This window comes from Rhea pennata, chromosome 26 (assembly GCF_028389875.1).
Source record: "Rhea pennata isolate bPtePen1 chromosome 26, bPtePen1.pri, whole genome shotgun sequence".
Taxonomy (NCBI): Eukaryota; Metazoa; Chordata; class Aves; order Rheiformes; family Rheidae; genus Rhea; species Rhea pennata.
The window spans coordinates 5,169,328-5,188,975 of NC_084688.1; the positions used below are offsets into that span (position 1 = coordinate 5,169,328).

At 51.9% G+C, this 19,648-nt stretch overlaps 1 protein-coding gene across 2 annotated transcripts in view; it reads left to right on the forward strand.

Moving 5' to 3' along the window:
* The first annotated feature begins 4,911 nt into the window (after positions 1-4,911).
* The window catches only part of SCN4A (sodium voltage-gated channel alpha subunit 4), a 46,167-nt gene continuing 31,430 nt past the window's right edge, over positions 4,912-19,648 (forward strand). Inside the window, exons 1-7 of one of the 2 annotated variants that reach the window (XM_062595891.1) lie at positions 4,912-5,020; positions 11,086-11,166; positions 16,312-16,610; positions 16,996-17,114; positions 18,056-18,145; positions 18,629-18,757; positions 18,916-19,007. In XM_062595891.1, the coding sequence (XP_062451875.1) occupies positions 16,347-16,610; positions 16,996-17,114; positions 18,056-18,145; positions 18,629-18,757; positions 18,916-19,007 (694 nt within the window). In that variant the 5' untranslated portion in view covers positions 4,912-5,020; positions 11,086-11,166; positions 16,312-16,346. Of the gene's footprint in view, positions 5,021-11,085; positions 11,167-16,311; positions 16,611-16,995; positions 17,115-17,926; positions 18,146-18,628; positions 18,758-18,915; positions 19,008-19,648 lie in introns of those variants that run through there. The other variant, XM_062595889.1, reaches the window with a different exon arrangement.

Here is a 19,648-nt window from a genome sequence, read left to right on the forward strand (position 1 = left end):
AGACAACTTCAGAGGACTACGGCAGCTGTCAAACAAATGCCTGTCTGCAGGCGGGGTGAGATCACAGGTGAATAATCATCCCTCTCCATCATCAGCAAGGAAGATGCAGCTGCTGTGGGACTCCCCGGCAGGGAAGGCAGATTGCACCAGGGTGGGGGACATTTAGCAGCAATGTCACGGTTGCCGTAACACTTTGCAAGCTATCACGTTTTACATGTATTTTCAACTGCAAATGGCCATTTCTTGGTGATAAATCTATGCCTAAAATGACCTGCTGGTGATGGCTGTGCACCGACCCGCAGGCTCTCGGCAGGCAGCAGAGCCTGCTGAGCACACTGCAGACACGGGAGGGATGATGCGCTGTTGCTCTGCACCCTCTCAGCCTGCGAACAACGTTTTCAAGGATGCACCCACTCCTGGGGGGAGGGGGGGGGTCACTTTTGCTCCCTGTATAGAGGTGTCCCGGAAAAGGGGGGGTGTTTTGCCTGGAGCCTGAGGGTGGCACTGTGGCCCTGCAATGCCACCGCGGGCACTGACATCAGACCCAACCTGTCAGCCCTGGAATGAGCCAAGTCCCTGCACAGCTCGCCCTGGACGCAGGCTCAGCTGGCGTGAAGGGACCCCTGCACTACCCTGGGGCTGCTGGCCTCTGGGTGCTGGCCCCAAATGACTCTGCCTGGGCCCCGAGAGCCCCCAGAGAGTAAGGTAAGGGGTGCACGGAGCCCCGCGTGTGTCCCAGCACTTCAACGAGACCTGGGGACTCTCCAGTGTCCCCGCCACTGCCCTGGCCAGGAGAGGATTAACCAGCAGCAGAGATGGGAATATCGCAGAGGTTCAGGCTGTGCTGGCATCTCTGGGTTGGGAGAGCTGTGCTTGCTTCTTCGCCCTGCTCCTCTGAAGAGCCAGGACCACAGCTCGGACACCTTGGGGTGCCTCACTGTGGCACCCACACCAAGGGCACAGAGCTGCTCCCCATCGCCTGTGGCCCCATCCTCTCCACCGATTGGCACAGGGATGTGCCCTGTGCCAATGGCTTGGGGAATTCATCCTGCTGCAGCACATACCCCTATCCCCATGCCCCAGCTCGATATCAGTGCAAGCAAAGACCCCCCCCCCCCTCAGACAGACACTGAAGCAGGCCAAGCATCGCCTTTATCCCACCTCATCACCTCAAGGGCACTTCTGTCTCTGGTTATCTCATCTGCCACCTCCCCTCCTCACTTGTCCCCAGTGCTCTGCCTCCCCCTGTTTTCCCAGGGATCAGCATTTCCAGGTGGGCCACCACAGTGCCCAGCAGCAAAAGGGGATGCAAGGAGAAAGAGGATGAAAAATTTTGTGGGCCATGTGAGCCTGCACAGTGGGTGCCTTGAGTTAGGGTAGCATCCACATCCCGTGGTCTCCACCCTGTCACACTTCATTTCAGGTTCACTCTCGGCTATATTCAAAGCAAAAAGAAAAATGCAGCTTGCAGAGGCTTCCTGGGAGCAACAAAACCTTGGCCATCACAGCAGCTTTGCTCTGAAGGGCCTGGGTTCAGGGCCAGTCTCCTCCCGGGGCAGCTGGCGGTACTTACCAAACATCCCCTGAATTCCCTGCTCTGGCCAAAAGAACAAGTGGAAATTCCCTGTAGCCACAGAGGGAGGGTGTCCTGCTCCCGGCCCTCCATGGCCACTGCAACCACCCAACACCAGACGTTCGCAGCCCTGGGTCAGGTCTGGGCTCCGAGTCTACCAAAGAGACCCAGAGACGGTTTTCAATGGAAGAAATCCAGGTTAGGCTTCTCAGCGCACACCTCCACCTCCGGCATCTCCCGGCACAAAGCTGATCCTCTAGACCACGCCGTCCTACCTCCCCCCTGAGAGCTAAACTCGGCTCTTTTGGGCTGCTGCATTGACACAGCCCTGAATGGAAAGGATACTTAGGAGGGGAAAAGCAAAACAGAACCAAGTTGATGGTTTCCCAGGCGTTGATTTGCAGGCTCGGCCCTGTTTCTGAACTTGGTTCATTGATTGCACAGGATGCTGGCATGTGGGAGCACAGTGAGATCTTGGGAACCAGTGGCTAGAGGTGAGGAAGTGGCGAGATTGCCACGGGAATGGGCTGACGAGGGCTGCCGGGCTGGGGAAGGCTGTGGGCTGAGCAAGGAGGCTCTTCAGCACGCCCGTGAGAAACCCCAGGCTGGCACAGGAAAGTCACCATGAAATATTTTGGGAGGGAGAGGGCTGGCCGAAGTGTTGAACAGAGCCTGTGGTGTTTGAAAGGTGATGAGGCCCCTCCAGGAGAGATGTTCTTAAAATATTAGTTTGAGTGTGGGGAAGGGGTCAGCTGGCTGAGTCCTGACCTGGGTGACGGCAGCGTCCATCCGCTGGGCTCTCCCTGTGGCCAAGGAGAACAAGAGCTGGATTCTCACTCGGGGAATATGATTTAGCCCTTCAGTTTGAGGCCGATCCGAGGAGCCATTAGCATGGAAATGTCATCTGCTTGGTGGGAAAGTGGATGCAAGAACTCGGCCGAGGAGCAAAGCATGGCTGCAGGGTGCTTGGGGGTTCAGCCTTACTTGGCACATGCCTGATGCTCTTGGTGTAGGAGGAAAGGTGCCGCTGATGCAAGACTAGGTAGAAGCGGAGGGCAGGCACAGGGGGAAATAACGCTGATCAGGGAAAACGGGCTGAGACGCAGGAGCCCAAAGTGGTAGGACGCCCTTCAGTGTCCTGCCTCGCTCACAAGCTAGAGGAGGAGTCGAGGCCATCCCACAGCCGCTGCTAGGTGCTGCAACATCTCAGTAACGCTCCCCAAAAGCCACCAGCCAGAGGCAGCCCAGTGCAGGGGAAAAAGTTGGCAGTAGGGCTGCTGGTGGCCCCCCCCCTCCCAGCCTTGCAGTTGTCTCACCGCCCTTTCCAACTGCCTGTCGTTACCCCGCGTGTTGTAAGAGCTGCAGGGAGACACCAGCCAGGGTCCCTCTCCGCTGCCCCGTGCCCAGTTTGGTGCCAAACCAAAGCCACTTCCACATCTGGTGCGACCTCCTCCTCGGCCATGGCTGCGTCGGGCGGCCGCGTCCTTGCCAGGGTTCGGTGCGCGCCCCGCGGTGGGGAGGGGGGTGCCGATGCCCGCCTGGCGTGCATGCCCCGGGCGATGCGGCCGCGGGGCTGCAGGCGCAGCCAGCCCCTTGATTGGCGCCGCGGGGGACGAATGCCACAGCTGAGACGCGCCGAGGCTACCTGAAGGACCCCGCATGTCCTCAGGTTTCACTCATGACCATCTGACAGCAGCAGCAGCTGCTCTGCCAACAGGCACTCGCGGAGCCGAAGGAGAGGAAAATTCCGGCCCTAAAAGGTCCTGCCTTGGGTTTTTGCTCTTTGCACCAAAAAGTAAGTAACTGATTCGGCTCTGGGTCGATGCCAGGCCACCGAGCGGTGTCTCCGGGCTCTTGACTGTCACCGAGTTTCTCTTTCTCGCGGGGGCAGCCCAGGACAGCGCAAAGTAAGAGTCCCGCTTGCCCGGGGCTCTGCCGCCCGTGCGCTCCCGCACGGCTGGAGGTGGATGGGAATAGTAAAGCCCCGGAGGTCAGTTGTCGGAGCTGGTGCTCGGCGGCGTTGCAGTCTGTGCTTTTGGCAGCCCACCATCCCTTCGGCGTGCTGGCTGGGGTCTGGAAAACAGCTCGGGACGGGGGAGAAGGTCCCTGCAACGAAGCAGGCGCAGCACGGGGAGGGCAAGGTGCAGGGACGTGGCCAGCAGCCCTTGGACCTTCAGCGGCCATGAACCGGCTGCCAGGACAAGAGGGGAGGCTGGGGGATGTGACGGGGAGCGCATTTCTGACCCACCTTCCCAAACGGAGCCACAAGTGCCATTTAAAAGTCACAAGTCGCCTTTCTCCTGGCTTCGTCTCCTGGAGATCTAAATATAAACCTTGGCTTGGCCAAGCCAAGGTTGCAGGAAAGGTCTGCGTGGTGCTCTGCAGTGTCTCCTTTCGGGAAGGCGCCTTTCCCCAGCGAACTCAGGGGAGAGGCAGGGACTTGGGGAAGAGCCGATGGGAAACAGCAGTGACGGAGGGGACACTGCGGTGCAATGCCATCGTCTCCCTCCTTTGCACCCGGAGGCGGTAGGCTCTGGCGGTATCCGCACAGCCGTGGGTGCCAGGGAGGTCAGGAAGAGGCAAACGGGGGATTGAGGGGTCAGATCTCTCCATAAGCAGCTAGAAGCAGGCAGTGCCAGGGTGGGATTCAGCTCACCATCCGGGTCCCAAATCCCGCGGCTGCATGCAGCCAGGGTTGGAGTCTCTGCCCTCAGTGGGTGCATGGGGCTGTACAAAGCAGCCGTCACTCATTGCATGCTCAGTGCCACTGCACAAGGCTCAGGTAGACATTTCACCCCCTGCAGTTATTATTGGGTTCATCTGGAGGGACTCAGACGCCCTGGTCCCTCCGTCGCTCGCAGTATCATCCATCCCTCTCCTCTGGGCCCTACGTCTCTTGCTCCCTGGTGCTGCCGCTGAGCAGCAGAGAAAGGCCTGTAGGTAAAGGCAACATTTACCCACTACCCACACTGATGTTGAAGGGAGAAATCGGCCTGAGAAAGCAGTGAGCAAAGACGTGGCAGATGGGCAAGCTTGTGCAAAACCCTGGGAACGGCTGGATGGCCCAAACAGCCCTCTCTTGCGCTCGGTTGTACGAGGAGCAGGAGGAGCATGCACAAATATATTTGATGGACAGACGCTGCGAGCATTGGAGCTGCCTCCTCTAGTCCTTGCTTGGAATATGCCTGACATAAAAACAGTTAGTGGAAAAAGGGCATATTTACGGGAACTGGTTAAAGAACACAGCGTCCTGCCTCGACTTGGCTGGGCTAATATTTGAAGAACATTTTCTGATTTCCACACTCTAGCATATTTAGACCAGAAAGGTCCCTCGAGCATCACTTGCGGCAAAGGGGCCTTGTTGAGTCACTCCAACGCAGCTTGAAGAAACCTGGCTGGATCTGGGGATAGGACGGATCTCACAGCCGTGAAACAGAGCGGTACCAGGTAAATACAAGCCATTTAGCATCACTTTTGTATTCAGCAGGCTACACGAAGCACTAGTGAAGTCATCTTTACCAAGAGCAGGAAGGGAAAGAACATGACAAACACTTTTGATGGTTTGGGGTGAGGAATAAAGCCAGAACATCCCAGCTAGAGACCCAGAGGAGCCAGGAAGGGTTTTCAGGCCTCTGTGCCTGTCTGTCTGTCCAGCTGCCTCCTCCCTCGTTATTTATATAGCCCATATGAACATATCATTTCAGAGTCTCCCTTATCCAGCCGGATGAACAGGTCAGATCCTAATAAGATCCCTGGGGAGTTGGAGGGAAGGAGCTGTGGTGCGGGGCCATGCTCAGCCTGTAGGGCAGCTCTGGCCATGGGTGGCTTGTTGGCAGCAGCGGTTGTAGATGTCGTGCGTTGGAGCAGTGCGGTCATCGGTGTGCACGGTGCGGGACCCACCACAGCTTTCTCAGCTGGGATGATATAAAGCAGAGCACCCAGGCTGGTAGGGGGTAGCGGGGCATGGGGGCTGCAAAGGGCAAGTGGGTTCCTGCTGCTACCAGGGGCACAGGGGAGAGCATTAACCAGCCCAGGGATGCTGCGGGGACTCCGAGCGCATGAGGTCTGAGCACCAGGTCTGTGACCTGCTTCCAGCATGGCTATTTGGTGACACTGCTGAAAGCCCAATTTGGCCAGCCAGGGGGATCTGCATGTCCCCTGCTGTTCCTCAGACCCTCCAGGCCCTCCAGAGCCTGCACCTCCAGGGAAGCGTTTCTGCACCGCCGGCATTTGGGGGGTTCAGAGGATGTAGAGGGGAGGGCTGAGGACATGCAGCGGACTGCTAGGGACACTGGTGCTGGGTCCCCGCACTGCCTTCCCCTCCCCCACGTCGTCCCCTCGCAGCCGCCCGGCTCAGATCTTTTTAAACGCCTGACATCAGAGAAGGCTGGCAGGGCTGCGAGGGAGGAGCCGAGCAGCATTAGATGACACCCGAGTGCAGCCAGTGGGCAGTGGGAGAGCGCAGGGTCTCCGCTTTAACCCTTTGCCACCCGCCTCGATGTCTGCTGTGGCAGAAACCACCCAAATAAATCCGTGCAGCCCCTCGCACGTCCCCTTTCCCAACATCCCCTCGTAGCAGGTCCATCGGGAACGCAGGCTAGAAGCAGTCTGAGGACAGAGGGATATTCACCCCCTTGCATCCTCCCAGCTCCAGGCAGGAGGGGGTTAGCATGAGTTGCTGCAGGATGTTGCAACCTCCTATTTCCATCTGCAGCCCAGGAGAGTATCCGAGGACTTCACAACTTGCAACGTATGTGTATATCGCCCCCGCTCCTGAGCACATCGAAGTACCCTTGGCACGACTGTGGCCAAAAAGGCAGCACTAAAGTGCCTGTGTTCAAGCAGATTCGAGTCAATATGATCGACAAGTCGTATAAAATGAATCTCTGGGTGGTTTGTGGTCAGAGTTACAGTAGTGCAGGTGCAGATATAGTGGCTTTAAGAGATTTAGGCATCTATGGTGCTATGGCTCAGTGTGCTGTTACCATCCACTTGTGTGTAACCATGAGCAAGCCTTCACGCAGCCTCAGACCCTCAGAAAAGCAGCAACGCATTGCCTCTGACTTACTTTCTTCAATTGCCCAAATGCTGCTGGTTTTACCATGCAGCCTTCAGCTTTCCTGCCTTTCCTGGCCCACAGCATATGTCTGAGCGACAGCAAGGGTTTCAGTGCAAACATGCAAGGGTCCTGCTGGATGAAGGTCTGTTCAGGAGGTGCCTGCAATGGCAGTGTGTTTAATCCAGTGAAGCAAGCTGAGCCACAAGCATTTTGGGGTCCGAAGGGCTATTCCTGAACACGCGTGAGGTTTCTGTGCAGGGGCTGCAGCTACTTTGACTGTGGTCAGAAAGCTGAGGGATGCTCAGCGATAAGGATTTGGCTCTTCAGGGATGACACAGGTTCAGGCACATCTTTGCAGGGAGTTGTGGCTAAGGAGCATCATCCTGTTTTGCACATGTGTGGCACTTAGCATGGCTGGGGCCAGGAGCCCGGCTGGAGGTGCTGCCACAATGCAAATACATGTCGTTAAACAGGGGATGGTGTGTTAGATCCTTCTCATGCTCAGAGCAAATCCCCAGGCCCTGCCACCACCTTTGGTTTGCAAGAGTCCTTGTCCCCAGGTGATGAGGCAGGGGGTGATTTGGTCATGCCAGGATGGGAGCTGCAGAGTTTGCGTCAAGCTGCAGCACTTCTCTTGAGGGAGCATCTGATGGGCAGAAAGCAAAGGAGCAGCATCACTCCCATATGCAGCATCACTGCAGTGAACTCGGTTCAGCAGAGCTTATCGTGTGCATAAAATCCAGCATCTGCTCAAGCATCTTCTTTGCCTCCTGACTGCTACAAATCTTTAACGTGCAATGAGTGACCCTGTGCAGTCTGCACTGACCTGGGGGACCATGACGACACCTGAGGAGTGTGAACTCGATGCAGTATCTTCATCCCTCTATTCTGGCTCGAGAAAGGCATCTGCTGGCTCAGGGCAGAGAGCTGTCCTCATCCAGCTTTGTTTTCCAAGGGCAGCTTTCAGCAGAGCAGCCCTTTTGCTCAGCATCAGGCAAACACCAGCTGAACGGTTTCCCTCGGCTCCCCGGTCTAAAGGATGCTGCTTGGAAGCATCTTGCATTCCTGTCAATGCTGTTTGCTGAGGCCAAGCATCAGGCAAAGAGTCCAAATACACTGACAGGAGGATCAAAATCACTGCAGCGATAGGAATCAGCACGGGGTGCTGCGTGGCTAACACAGCAAGCGGCTTTCACTTGCCTTGGCTAGCGAGAGGCTGGTGAATGAGCCACACAGCCCATGGGGACTTCGCAGCTGAGCTCTTAAAAATCCCAGGAAAGAGCAGGCTAGCAAAAAGATCGATTTTTTTTCTCTCTTGTCTTCTATAGCTTTGGAGCCTACCGTAAAATTCTGAGACAGTCCGAAAGTGGGCTGGAAAAAGGCTTGGAATTATTCTCTTTGTATGTTATAATTCATGTTATTTTCTTTTTGTTAAAACCTAGCTCCAGCTCTTTAAATATGGTAGCATAAAAATGCAGGGAGTGCATTTTTGTGGTGTACATGGCTTTCAGTGAGGACCATTACAGTACCAGGCATGGAGGTGATCTAACCGGTGATGGATGTGGGAGACGTTTTGGTTTTTGATATCTCTCCTGGTGTAAGAAAAAATGTTCTCCCGGAGCTATGTGATGGGCTCAGAAATACAGTGGTGCTGGAGATGCAGCGTCCTACAGCAGACTCAGAAGAGGCATTTGCTTGCAGAAGGAAAACTTGAAAACTTCACATACCTTTCCAGATAGTTTCTGTAATGCAGTTACAGCTGAGCATTAAGGGACCACAACACATCTGAGTATAATAAACATCAGACTCTCCAACAGCACATTATCATGTTACAGAAAGGGACATGAACTTGTTTATAAAATGGCTAATTTTGACTGCCACAACTGAACCGTGTTTATCCTCGTTGCTAACAGAAACTCATATAATCTTGAAAACATTACTGCAGCTCCAGTTTCCGCTCTTTACTGCGTCCAATTGCAAATCTGCAAGACTTAAACCAAGCCTCTCTATCCTCTGTGCTCTCTGCGGGAGAGAAAACATTTCACATTAGACTTCTTCCAATTTTCCCACTTTTCTTTCCAATCTTTGGGAAAACATAGTGGGAAATATGCATATCATGGGAATTTTTCAAGCTGTTACATCACTAGGACCATGCCTGAAGGAAAAAAAAAGGAGGAGGCTTGCTCCTCATGCATGGCACCTCTGCACACACGATGCTTAGCAGAGAGGTTTTGTTAATCCTTGTGCTGGGTTCAAACTGAATACACACGTTCCCCTGGGATCCTCTCACGGTCCTGCAGTGCCTGAAGCCTGGGAAAACCAGCTGCCTGCTTGGGTGCAGCTTTATTTGGAAAGCATCTATCTATCCACTGTTTTATGTGGCAAGTTGCTCAGAGAACTGCAAGCTGGCCTTGTCCCACGCAAGGAAACACGGGCAGTGGGTATCTGAGCCTACGTGTTAAAAAAAAAAAAAAATTGTCCAAGATTTAGCACACCGTGGGGCTGCAAGAGCAAGACCTGCAGCACGGCTCCAGCATCAGAGGTGGGGGAGAGCAGATGCAGGGAGGTCCCTCCTAGGAGAGCATGAAAACTGCCTCTGGGATCAGCAGTACAATAACCTGATGGGTGATAGAGACACATGCAGCAAGTCTGACAGGGACGGTACCGTGTGTGACATGCCTGGTACACATTGCAATCGCTCCATGAGCTTGGTAGCACTGTTTTGACTGCCCACAGCAGCTGTTCATCAGGATTTCTGTGCAGCCCAACAGAGCTGTTGCTTTGACCCAGCCCTCACTTATGGTGTGGCTGGAGCAGGACTGTGTCCTGCACCTTGCTGGTTAATAGCCTTGAATCTCAAGCACTTGATGAATGCAAGTCCCTTCCTCGCACAGGCTGTTTCTAGTTGTGCTTGAAATTCATGTGGCCAAGAACTGAGAACTGAGCTGTGACTCATCCCCGAACCCTGTGGTCCCAGCTGGTCCGCAGGTTGCATCAACCTGCCCAGCCCTCGGTGTCCTCGTGGAGATAAATCAGTGAGGGATGAAGCACTTGGGGATAGGTGGTCTTGCTTGCGGCTAGCCTCTGGGTACTGCTTTGTTTGGAAGTGATGTGCACTAGGTTGTGTGCAGTAAGGAGAGGCTATTTGGTGAGTGTGGGTGCAGCAAGGGCAGATTTGCTGTGGGGTGTGATTTTTTTTGGTGTGCTGCGGTGGATTTTTGGTTGTGTGCACAGCTGCTTTGGGGTTTCTATCTCTTCAACTGCTTAGGCCCTTGGATGCTGCCCTGTCTCTCTAGTAATTGCTTGCTGCTGAGGAACAGCAGCTACAAGGGTTTGGGTCAGGGCTCCAGTTCTCCTGGAGCTGGTTGCTCTCTAGCTTTGATGCAAGAGAGGAGAGAGGAGATCCTCATTTCCACTTTAATCCCTGCTGAAAGGAGTCCTCTCTGTGCTCTGTACAGCTATAAGCATTTGGCTGTAACTTTGCTTGGTCTGGCTTTGCTGTCTCTCGGTGAGTGAAGCTGATCTATGTTTGACAGCTCTTTGCGTTGCTCTTCCCTTGGACTTGCATCCCAGTCAGCCTCTTCTAGGCTTTTTTACACATTATCTCTTATGGCACTTCTGAAGTGCCAGGTTTGGGCAGGATGGCTTCCAAGCAGTCATAGACAGGGCTCTGTCACCCTTCTGTCTTGGTTAGGTGGTACTAGTTATGCAGAATCTCTAGTAGTTTTTAACCCATACCTGTTTTTTCCAGAGGCCGCTTCCCTTATATTGCCCCAGAGTAGCAAAAATATTGGAGGAAATTGCATTTCTATCAAGGCAAAGACCATGCACCTGCCCCTAAGTAGGGAGACGCTGCCAGACGCCTCCTGGTGCTTGGTGATGCTGAACTGGGGTGGGGAGGATGCTCCTCTGCAGCTTGCAATGCAGAGGATGTGGGCAGCTTGTTCAAAAGCAATGACTCAAGTGTGTGCATCACACAGTAAAGACGAGTTATCCAGCTTAGCTGTAAGTCCAAAATCTGAGAAAGCATCTCATAAATGGTAGGGATCAGAGCTTTATAGAGATGTTTCAAGTCCCTGATTTCTTCCTTGCTGCACAAGCTGGCAAGATGAGAGTCTGTCTCTCATATAAAATAGCTGTTGTGTGGCTGGGTATGGAAGTGTGAAGGGCTGTGTGTGTGAGTGGCTGCTCACATGTGGGCATGTAGGTATTTTTATTGCTGCAGCCACAGAAGCACCATAGGCGCTGTCGTGGAGGCTTTGGGGTCCCGTTTGACTTAAATCCAACACTGAGAAAGGAAAATAACAAAGTGCTGATTCTGACCTATTCAGATCTCTGCCTCTCCAGTTGCTGAAGAGGCAGAAATTCATTCCTGAGAGATTTGCACTATTTAGTTGTTGAAAGGCAATTTTGTTTTCAAATATAGTTTTCATGTAAATAATGTTTTCCCTAGGAAAAGAAAATCCTGTCAAACTGCTTAATGGAGAACTGATTCCTCTCTGATCCCAGCAGCTCCCCACTTCAAGGTCTCAAGGTAAAGTTTTGGCACTTGTGGTTTCTGCTTAGACAGGCCAGTAAACGGGTAGTTGTGGACTATGCCATAGGGAACTGGAAGAATGCACTTCTTGCCATGAAGGTGCCCAACTTGAGGGCTGCTGGGGCTTCCAAGACTGTCATGGTGGCAGGGCAGAGCTGGAGCTGAGCAGTGCAGGAGCTACTGAGGGCAATTAGCAACTGGAGCTGGTCCTGCTGCTGTACTTGAACCACTCTCACTTACCAGAGGTGCAGAGTTTGATCTGTTACTTATAGCAGCTGCTTTCATGCTGAGGTCCCCCAGGTGAGGGGATGCTAGGTCTGGGGAGAGCTGGGTTTGCTTGTGAGAGTGGTGGGACCCTCCTGTTCACACATTGCTAGTGCATGCACTGGACTTGCTGGGGGCAAAGAAGTGTGCGGGCACCAAAGTGAACCTTGCTGAACTCATACTTAGCTCCTGACACTTTCTGCTTTGGGAAGTGGTGTTGTCCAACCAGTGAGGCTGATGGATCCAGGGCTGCAGCATGCAGAAGCTGAGGATCCTGGCCATGGGCTTGAGGCCCTGACTTTGCTGCCTGGTGTCTCTAGGGGGACTGTGGAGGAGGCTGAGTGGGACCAGACACTGGAAAAGTCTTCTAGCATCTCCCCTCCCTGCAATGGCTGGCACAGCCAAGGACTGCACTGTTGGCAGCCAAGGCAACCCAGATGGGCAGCATGATGGATCTAGTCTGGTGAGCAGAAGAAAAGGCACGAGAGGAAAGGCTGGCCAGCGTCGCTTGCCCGCATTCCCTTCTTGTGCTTGCTCCCACTGCAGGAGGAATGAGCAGAGTCATGGGGCTGCTGAAATCTGACTCCTCCACTGATAGCCGACAGCAGCTGGAGCCACAGCCACCTCCACAGGCTGCTCTGCCAGGGACCGCAGGCTGGTTGCAGCAAGCAGGAGCAGGGTATGGGGCCTTGCCGTGGGTACTGGGGCAGCAGCAATTCAAGGCTCCTGGAGAAGGCATGGACTGTGCAGTACCCGGGGAACCAAAATCTCTGAGAGCACTGTGCAGCCAGAAGAGCTACAGCCTTGCTGAGCGCTGGTGTGCCCTGTAATGGTGGCCCTCCCAAACAGCTCTTCAAAACCCTATTTGCAGGCAAATTGGGACTCACTGCATGCTAGGTGGACTGGTAATCCCAGCAAGCTCCTCCAAGTCCTTGGAGCCCCCCAGCCCCAGGGGAAGGGGCTGATTCATCCCCTTGTGGGTCTTGCCTGAGTGAGAGTCAGGTATGTCACCACGGGACTGATGATAGCCCCGTGCCTTCAACTTGAGTTTTGAGGCTGTTGGCACTGGCAGAAGAGAAGGCCAAGAGAAGGCTTCCAGATCTGGTCAAGCAGAGCATGAAAAAGATATAAATCAGGAATAACTCTGGTGCCATGCAGAAGAGAGGTTTTGTACCAAAGGACCAGGCATCAAATTTCCCATGATGGGTCAGATTAAAAAGAAGTAAGTGTAGCGGCTGGACACTGCAATAAGGATGGCCTCTGCCTGAGAGGTTGCACCAAAGGATGAAACTCATCCTGCCCCTCACCACCACATCTAGCAGAAGTGGGGTTTAAGTGGCGTGCAACACCCTCTGCCATGGCAGGATTGCCAGCTCTTGGGACTATGGTAGAGCTTAAGGAAAATCCACTTTGCACATTGAGATTCAGTTCAGTGGTAGTGAGGAAGTGTGGTGTTTTTTTTCAACATAGTTATCCAGCACTGTTTGAAACCAATACCTCCCTTTGCCATTGCTTTAATCTTTGGGTTTTATAATCGCCATAGGAGCCATGTGTCAATACAGTTATGTACTGAGTCTGTTCCCATCGGGGCTATAAATGTCTGTTCTGTTAACTACAAAGAGCTGAAGCTTTCCAAACCTTGGCTTTAAACATAGTAGATTTTGAGGTTGGGGATTATGAGAAGTAGTTGAGAGAACAATTTTTCTGGGGCAGATGTAAAGCCTCAGTATACTGAGGCATCTGAACTGCTGTTGCTACTTGCAGGGCCTGATGCTTGTCTTGGAGAAAGCAATTCTTAAGCAATGTCAATATTGGAACAAAAAACTTTCTGCTCTGCCTCCCCTAAGAGCAGTATTTTTCAGAAAGATAATTTTAGAGAACTTCAAGATTCTAGGTGAAACCATATGTTAAAATAGCAGAATTCTAAGAAGGGGGGAATAAACTTAATGTAGGGCAACCCCACAAACTATGAAACAGGATCAGTGTAACTCTGCAAAGTGGGATTGAGCGTACTGATATACTGAGCATTTCTGAGCAATTCTTCTTCCCTTGGTCTTGCAGCCTTACTATTACCTTAGTAATAGTCACTTTTCCTTTTAAGTCCTTTTAAGAGTTAGGAGCCTAAGTATCATTAATTCTTAATGGTCCTGACGATCTAAGTCCTTTAGGGCTCTGGCTCAAGCTCAGCTTCCTAAATGTCTGCTGTTTTCCAGCTGTGTTACCGTCTTTCTGCCAAAGCCAGCTTTCTTTCCTGGGGAGTCTCTAAAAAGAACTGAGCCCTGGTTCAGTGCCATCACATGGGCAGAGGGCAGTTCTCCATCCAGCCCATACCCACCTTCCTGTGACCACCGATATCTGCCCATCCCTGGCACTGATCCTCGACAACCTGGTCTCTGCTGATGCTAGGGAGGATCTAGAAGTAGGAACACTTCCATGGATACTTTAACCCAAAAATTTGCCACTTGGTTCTAAGGAATTTAAAACTTGGGTGGCTTTTTCAAGTTCTAATGAAAGCTTTGAAAGACTTTCTTTCCAAATCTAATGACCTAGATGCTGGGTTTGGGGGCAGCTGGGGGAGAAATGGCTACAATCACTTTACGAGAACAGGCTCATTTTGCAAAGGCATTTGTCTCATCGGGTGATGGCTTGGAGTCCTGCTCATAGCCCTGTCTTTGCACAGCTATGATATGGAGTTAGGACAGAAACATGCTGTGATCCAGTTGGCATCATTTGCGTGATAATAGGATGGTGGTATCCCAACCCCACCAAGGAAGAAAGTCTTGCCAGGACACCCTCAGCCCTTCCACAGAGGGAAGGAGGAGAGGTAGAGGGGAAAATGATTAATGGAGGTTCCCAGCTGGAAACTGAATTCTCTCGTCCTGTTGGTTTCTAAGAGCATCCTGCTCTTGCAGTGCATAAAATGGAAGTGACTCAGATGCTAAGGACTTGCTGCTCTGCAATACAGAGGCCACAGCAAGCAGGAGCCTGAATTAATGACATGGTGGTAGCACAGGGGAATAAATAGTTTGTGGCCCTTTGACAAAATGTCTTGGTCCATTTCTGTTTCCAAGAGGATGCGATGGCAATGGGGAAATTGCAGAAGGTTTTCAATTGCTATTCCATCCTGGGATCGCTTTCCTTCAGGGACCAGAGTGAGAGCACTGGGGGTGGTTCTTACTCCCATCTTTACCCTGTGCCTTAGGCTTAAAGATGCAATCCTAAGCCTATCTCTCTGCTTTCAGCTTTCTACTGCTGTAGTTGAACTACCTCATGAAAAAAATCTTTCCTTTTGCCTATTCTAGCACTTCCTCCAAGGTCTACAGCCAGGCATCTCCAGCTCCTCAGCCCCTGAGGGGTAGCCAGTTCCCATGCTGCGACTACCCCATCAGCAAGGTCGGCCTGATCCCAGCAGCGGACCTGACCTTTGGGGGAAGCGTTCACTGCTGAAACAAACTGATGTTTATGAGTCAGACACGAAGACAAAGCTGAGTTGAGATGCCACAACGAAAGGACCTTTCTGGTCTCTAGGAAACCATTGACAGGCATTTCAGCCTTGGTTCTGGGCATGTCAGCTTGTTCCTCTTCATGTCATTGCCCATTTTTTCCCTACTTTGCTCTCTCCCAGCCCTTTCTGTTATTTGCCTGGTGATTGAAGCCACTATTATCTCTCAAATGGTCCATCCTATTCAGATTTGGAGAGCTGTTCTCTTAGGACTAGGAAGTACCAGCATTGCTGGTGACTTTGAGATAAGACTTTAACCCCTGCCTCTGCCTCTAGGAAGAGGGTAAGCAGAGCAATCAGTCAAACTGCAAGTTACTCATGTTCCTTATGGATGGGAATGGGTGCCCTGACCGCCAGGATGTGATGTGCGATACCTTGGAAGAGTCATAAAAAGCACCAGCAAGGCATAGTACCACAGATCAAAAGGAGACCTGTCTATGTAAATATATAGCTTGTCATCTCCCTAGTTGCAGTGGCACATGGAGGTGTTTGCTCTCTCTTCCAAAATGCTCTTAGTCTTTCCTGCCACATCTATCCGGTTGGTGTGATGAGGGGGGTGTCTGATACATGTTGGGGAGTGCCGTGTGGAAATGTCCTTGCTTCTTGTCTGGAGAACACCTTGTGCATGGCAGGGCCTTATCTCAGCTATGCTGCAATGCCATCAAGAAGTAGAGCTCCCCATGCTGGAACCACACAGTAAAGTTTTGCTGATGTTGCTGTCTAGTTTGGGCTGTAAACATACGGACCAGCAGGACTGTTAATGTGCTTTGCCAGCAAAAGAGGGGATTTTCCCCTTAGGCAAGATGACGGGCAGTGTAATACCTTCCTTATCATGCTTCTGGCTCTGCAGGCACAGTGGGGTGGCAAGCTCCTCTTGCCAAGGAGCCTTTTGTGTTGAGCAGTATCCATTGGCTGTACATAAGAAAGAAGCCAAGGATGCACTGCAGCATGTTGCACAAGGGGAGACAGCTGGACCAGTGCCACAGATGACGAAGGTGTTTACTTTTGTTGGACAACTCTATCTGGATTGTAAGGTTGCTCTTACGAAGACACCCAGCTGCTCAGCTCATGCTGTGTCCTGGAAAGTCTGACACAATGGTGATTTCTGATCAGAGGATGATTAAGGGTCTGGGAAGGGAAGTATCAGACAAGGTCCCCCATCAGCACGTAATCGATTTGTCTAGAGGAATAGTAATGTCACTTGCAAATCCAATATTTCAGGAGCTGTTTGCTGAAATAAAGCTGCTAGCAGAAGTGTGCTGAGTTTCTGCCATCGCCTGGCTTCAAGTCCTGAGTTTTTAATTGACAATAACAGCGTATCATGCAAACGGGCCTGCGTTTCCCCCTTGCCACCTGAGCTTCCCTCTCTCCAACAGGCTGGGTGCAGGCACCCTGAGAGCAGAATGAGAACATGGCTGGCCTGCCACACATCCCAGGCCCCGAGCACCTCCGCCCGTTCACCCCCGAGTCGCTGGCTGCCATCGAGCAGCGCATTGTCGAGGCAGAGGCGCTCAAGATAAAGCGGCAGCGTGTGGAGCTGCCCGAAGAAGAGGAGCTCAAGCCCAGCAGTGACCTAGAAGCTGGGAAAAACCTGCCACTCATCTATGGTGATCCCCCATTGGAGCTCATTGGGACTCCTCTGGAGGACTTGGACCCTTTCTACAAGGATAAGAAGGTAAGGGGCAGAGCTGATGATAGATGTGGGTGCCCCCAAAAGACTAAAGCACAGAATTCCTTTTCCCTTACACACACCCCAGGGTCTCACCTGAGGCCTTCTTGCTGAACCAGCTTTCAGTCACAATAAAGAGTTGTTCTGCTGCCTTCTCCTCTGAACCAGACCCATCTGTGTTGGTGGTGCCTAGCCCCACAGATCCTGGCAGTGAACTTGGCCTTCTGACAGCTTATCATCTGATCCTTCCTTGCCAAAAGCCCCCAGCCTTTTGAAATCCAAAATGTGTATAGAGAGGTCAGCTCTAATTGCAGCACTTGATCGGTGAGTGGGTGAGTGTTTTTGTGATGTGCAGAAGGGCTAGCAAACCTCCCTCCTCTTTTTTCCGCAGACATTTATAGTCCTCAACAAAGGCAAATCCATCTTCCGGTTCTCAGCAACTCCTGCTCTCTACTTGCTGGGACCTTTCAACCCCATCCGGAGAGGAGCCATCAAAGTGCTTATACATTCATATCCTTGCTGAGGAGAGCAGCAGTCTCCCCTGAGATGCTGCTCCATTGCCAGCTCAAACCCTGACGAGAAGACTGTGAGCGCGGCTGGGAAAGGACTGAGATAGGTGTTCGCTGATGGTGTGGGAGTGAAATCTTCTGGGCCAGCCCCAGACATGGCCAGAGCCTACTGCCCATCCCCACTCAGTACTTCTGTCCCTTCCCAAGCAGCAGGTGCTCAAGGTGCCTGACAACTTCTGGCACTATGGTGCCAGCTGGCCCATGGCACTGAGCAGCTTAATCTGAGCTTCGGTTTGGTCAGAGTAGGGAGGATACCTATGGGGTCAGACTTAACAGGAGAAGTCCAAGGTCTCTCAGATCTGCAGAGCCTTAGAAAGGAAGGAAAGTTTTCACAGAACAGGAGATCCTGTCCCAGATGGGTGCCAGGTGGCTTGGGGAGTGCAAAGGATGCTTTGGTGGGAGAACTGGGATGTCGGGGTATGGGGAAGAAAGCAATGTGAGCTGTTCTGAGGCTTTTAGTGTAAGGTAAGCAGACATGGAACAGGAAATCCAGGAAAGGATTCCAGGAGCAAAAGGGGGGCTAGGGTGGATGGGAGCTGCAGGTGGCAGCAGAGGTTTGGGGACCTGGAGGCAAGAGGAAAAAGAAGGTGATTATGGCAGAGTATGTCCTGTTGAGAGTGGTGGGAGCTGTGTTCTGGGATGATGGAGAGGAAGGAGCACAGAGTTCAAAAGGGATACTCATCCAGCATCGGCATTGGACCTAGCCAGGAGACACCCATTGGAGGAGCAAGCCAGGGTGGGGGAACAAGGTGGGAGCCAGGACAAGAGGGATGTAGCCATCTGCTCTGATCCAGGAGGAGCAGAGTTCTCAGCTTCGCACCCTCATATGTCCTTCAGCAGGTGGAACCAATGCCACAGCATTTCTCCTTGACCAGGTTTTAAATTATTCAGCATGTTCATTATGATCACAATTTTAACCAACTGTGTGTTTATGACGATGAGCAACCCCCCGGCATGGTCCAAGAATGTGGAGTAAGTCCCTTGTATCTCGCGACATCACCTCTCCGCAGGGGAACAGCGTTGATGGTTTGGGAAGCTGGGCAGATCCACTCCTTCAGGGAGCATGGACAGCCCGCCACAGCTGGAAGGAAGAAAATACAGAGCTTTCTGCTGTGGTTCTGTGCAGCTGGGCTTCCATGAGGTTTTATGCAGAAGGTGACACTGTTGAGATGTCAGTATGGCCCAGGCACTGCAGAATAGTCCTACCAAAGAGGTGGTAGCTTAAGATCTCTCAACTTCTGTCATGAGCTGAGCTTAGCTGAAAACCTCCTCGTGACAGCAAAGCACTTCAGAAATCCAGCAAGCTACCAAGCTTGCTCCCCAAGATGGGGATGCTGTCACTGGCCACAGGCAAGGGCTGACAAAGCCTTGTGGTACCCATATTTTGTCCTGAGTTGATCCTTGGACCCAGATGAGCATCCCATCTTCCTCTTTGAGTCACTGTTCCCATTTTAGATACACCTTCACTGGAATATACACCTTCGAGTCCCTCATCAAGATACTGTCAAGAGGCTTCTGCATTGACAACTTTACATTCCTGCGTGACCCGTGGAATTGGCTGGACTTCATGGTCATCTCCATGGCGTGAGTTCATTGGGATGGGACAAGGCCAGGCCACCAAGCTCTGGTTTTGCCACCTTGTCTAAAAAAGGGTACCTGGGGGAGGATGGCTGGAAAATGGCAGGAAGGTACCTGTGCAGAGCCTCTGCCTGCCTAATGGCCTCTCCTCTCCCATCCCACAGCTACATCACAGAGTTTGTGGACCTGGGCAACATCTCGGCTCTCAGGACGTTCCGTGTCCTCCGTGCCCTGAAAACGATCACAGTAATTCCAGGTAGGAGTCACAGAAAGAATCTCCTTTCCAAGTTTTCCTTGAGCTCAGGTTTTTCTGTGGTCAAAGCATTTTTTTTTGATAATTCTAAGAAAAAAAGTATTTAATAAATTTTTTCCAACTAATTCAGCTTTTGAGTCAGATACAACTGATTTTACACCTTTAGATTAGCTCCAATTGGGGAAGGCCTCTGACAAGGTGGACACGGTGTTTTTAGAGCTTCTCAGAGATGCTTCCAGTGCTTTTGCTCTAACATCAGGTTTTGTGGTCTTAATTAACATGATCCTAATACACTTTGCTTAGCCTGTGGAGCCTTGAATTTTGTTTTGTCCCCACTGCTGATATTGCTCTGATGCCAAAGTTTAGGTATTCAATGGGTGTTGGTACCAGTGCAAAGTCATAAATGCTTAACATCACTCCATTTCAATTCCACTTCACTCAAGCTTATAGAAATGAGAGACCAGATCCCTGAACAGGCACAAAATTAGATCACAGGCAATAGTTATTGTGGTGAATACCTTCTGATCCATTTTGTATCCCTTCAGCTTCCAAATCTTCAGGGTTTGTTTTTTGCCTCGATCAAACAGGCTAAAAATTGCACTTAGAAAAAAAGTAAGCTTCTTAATCACTGAACTTTTATTTCT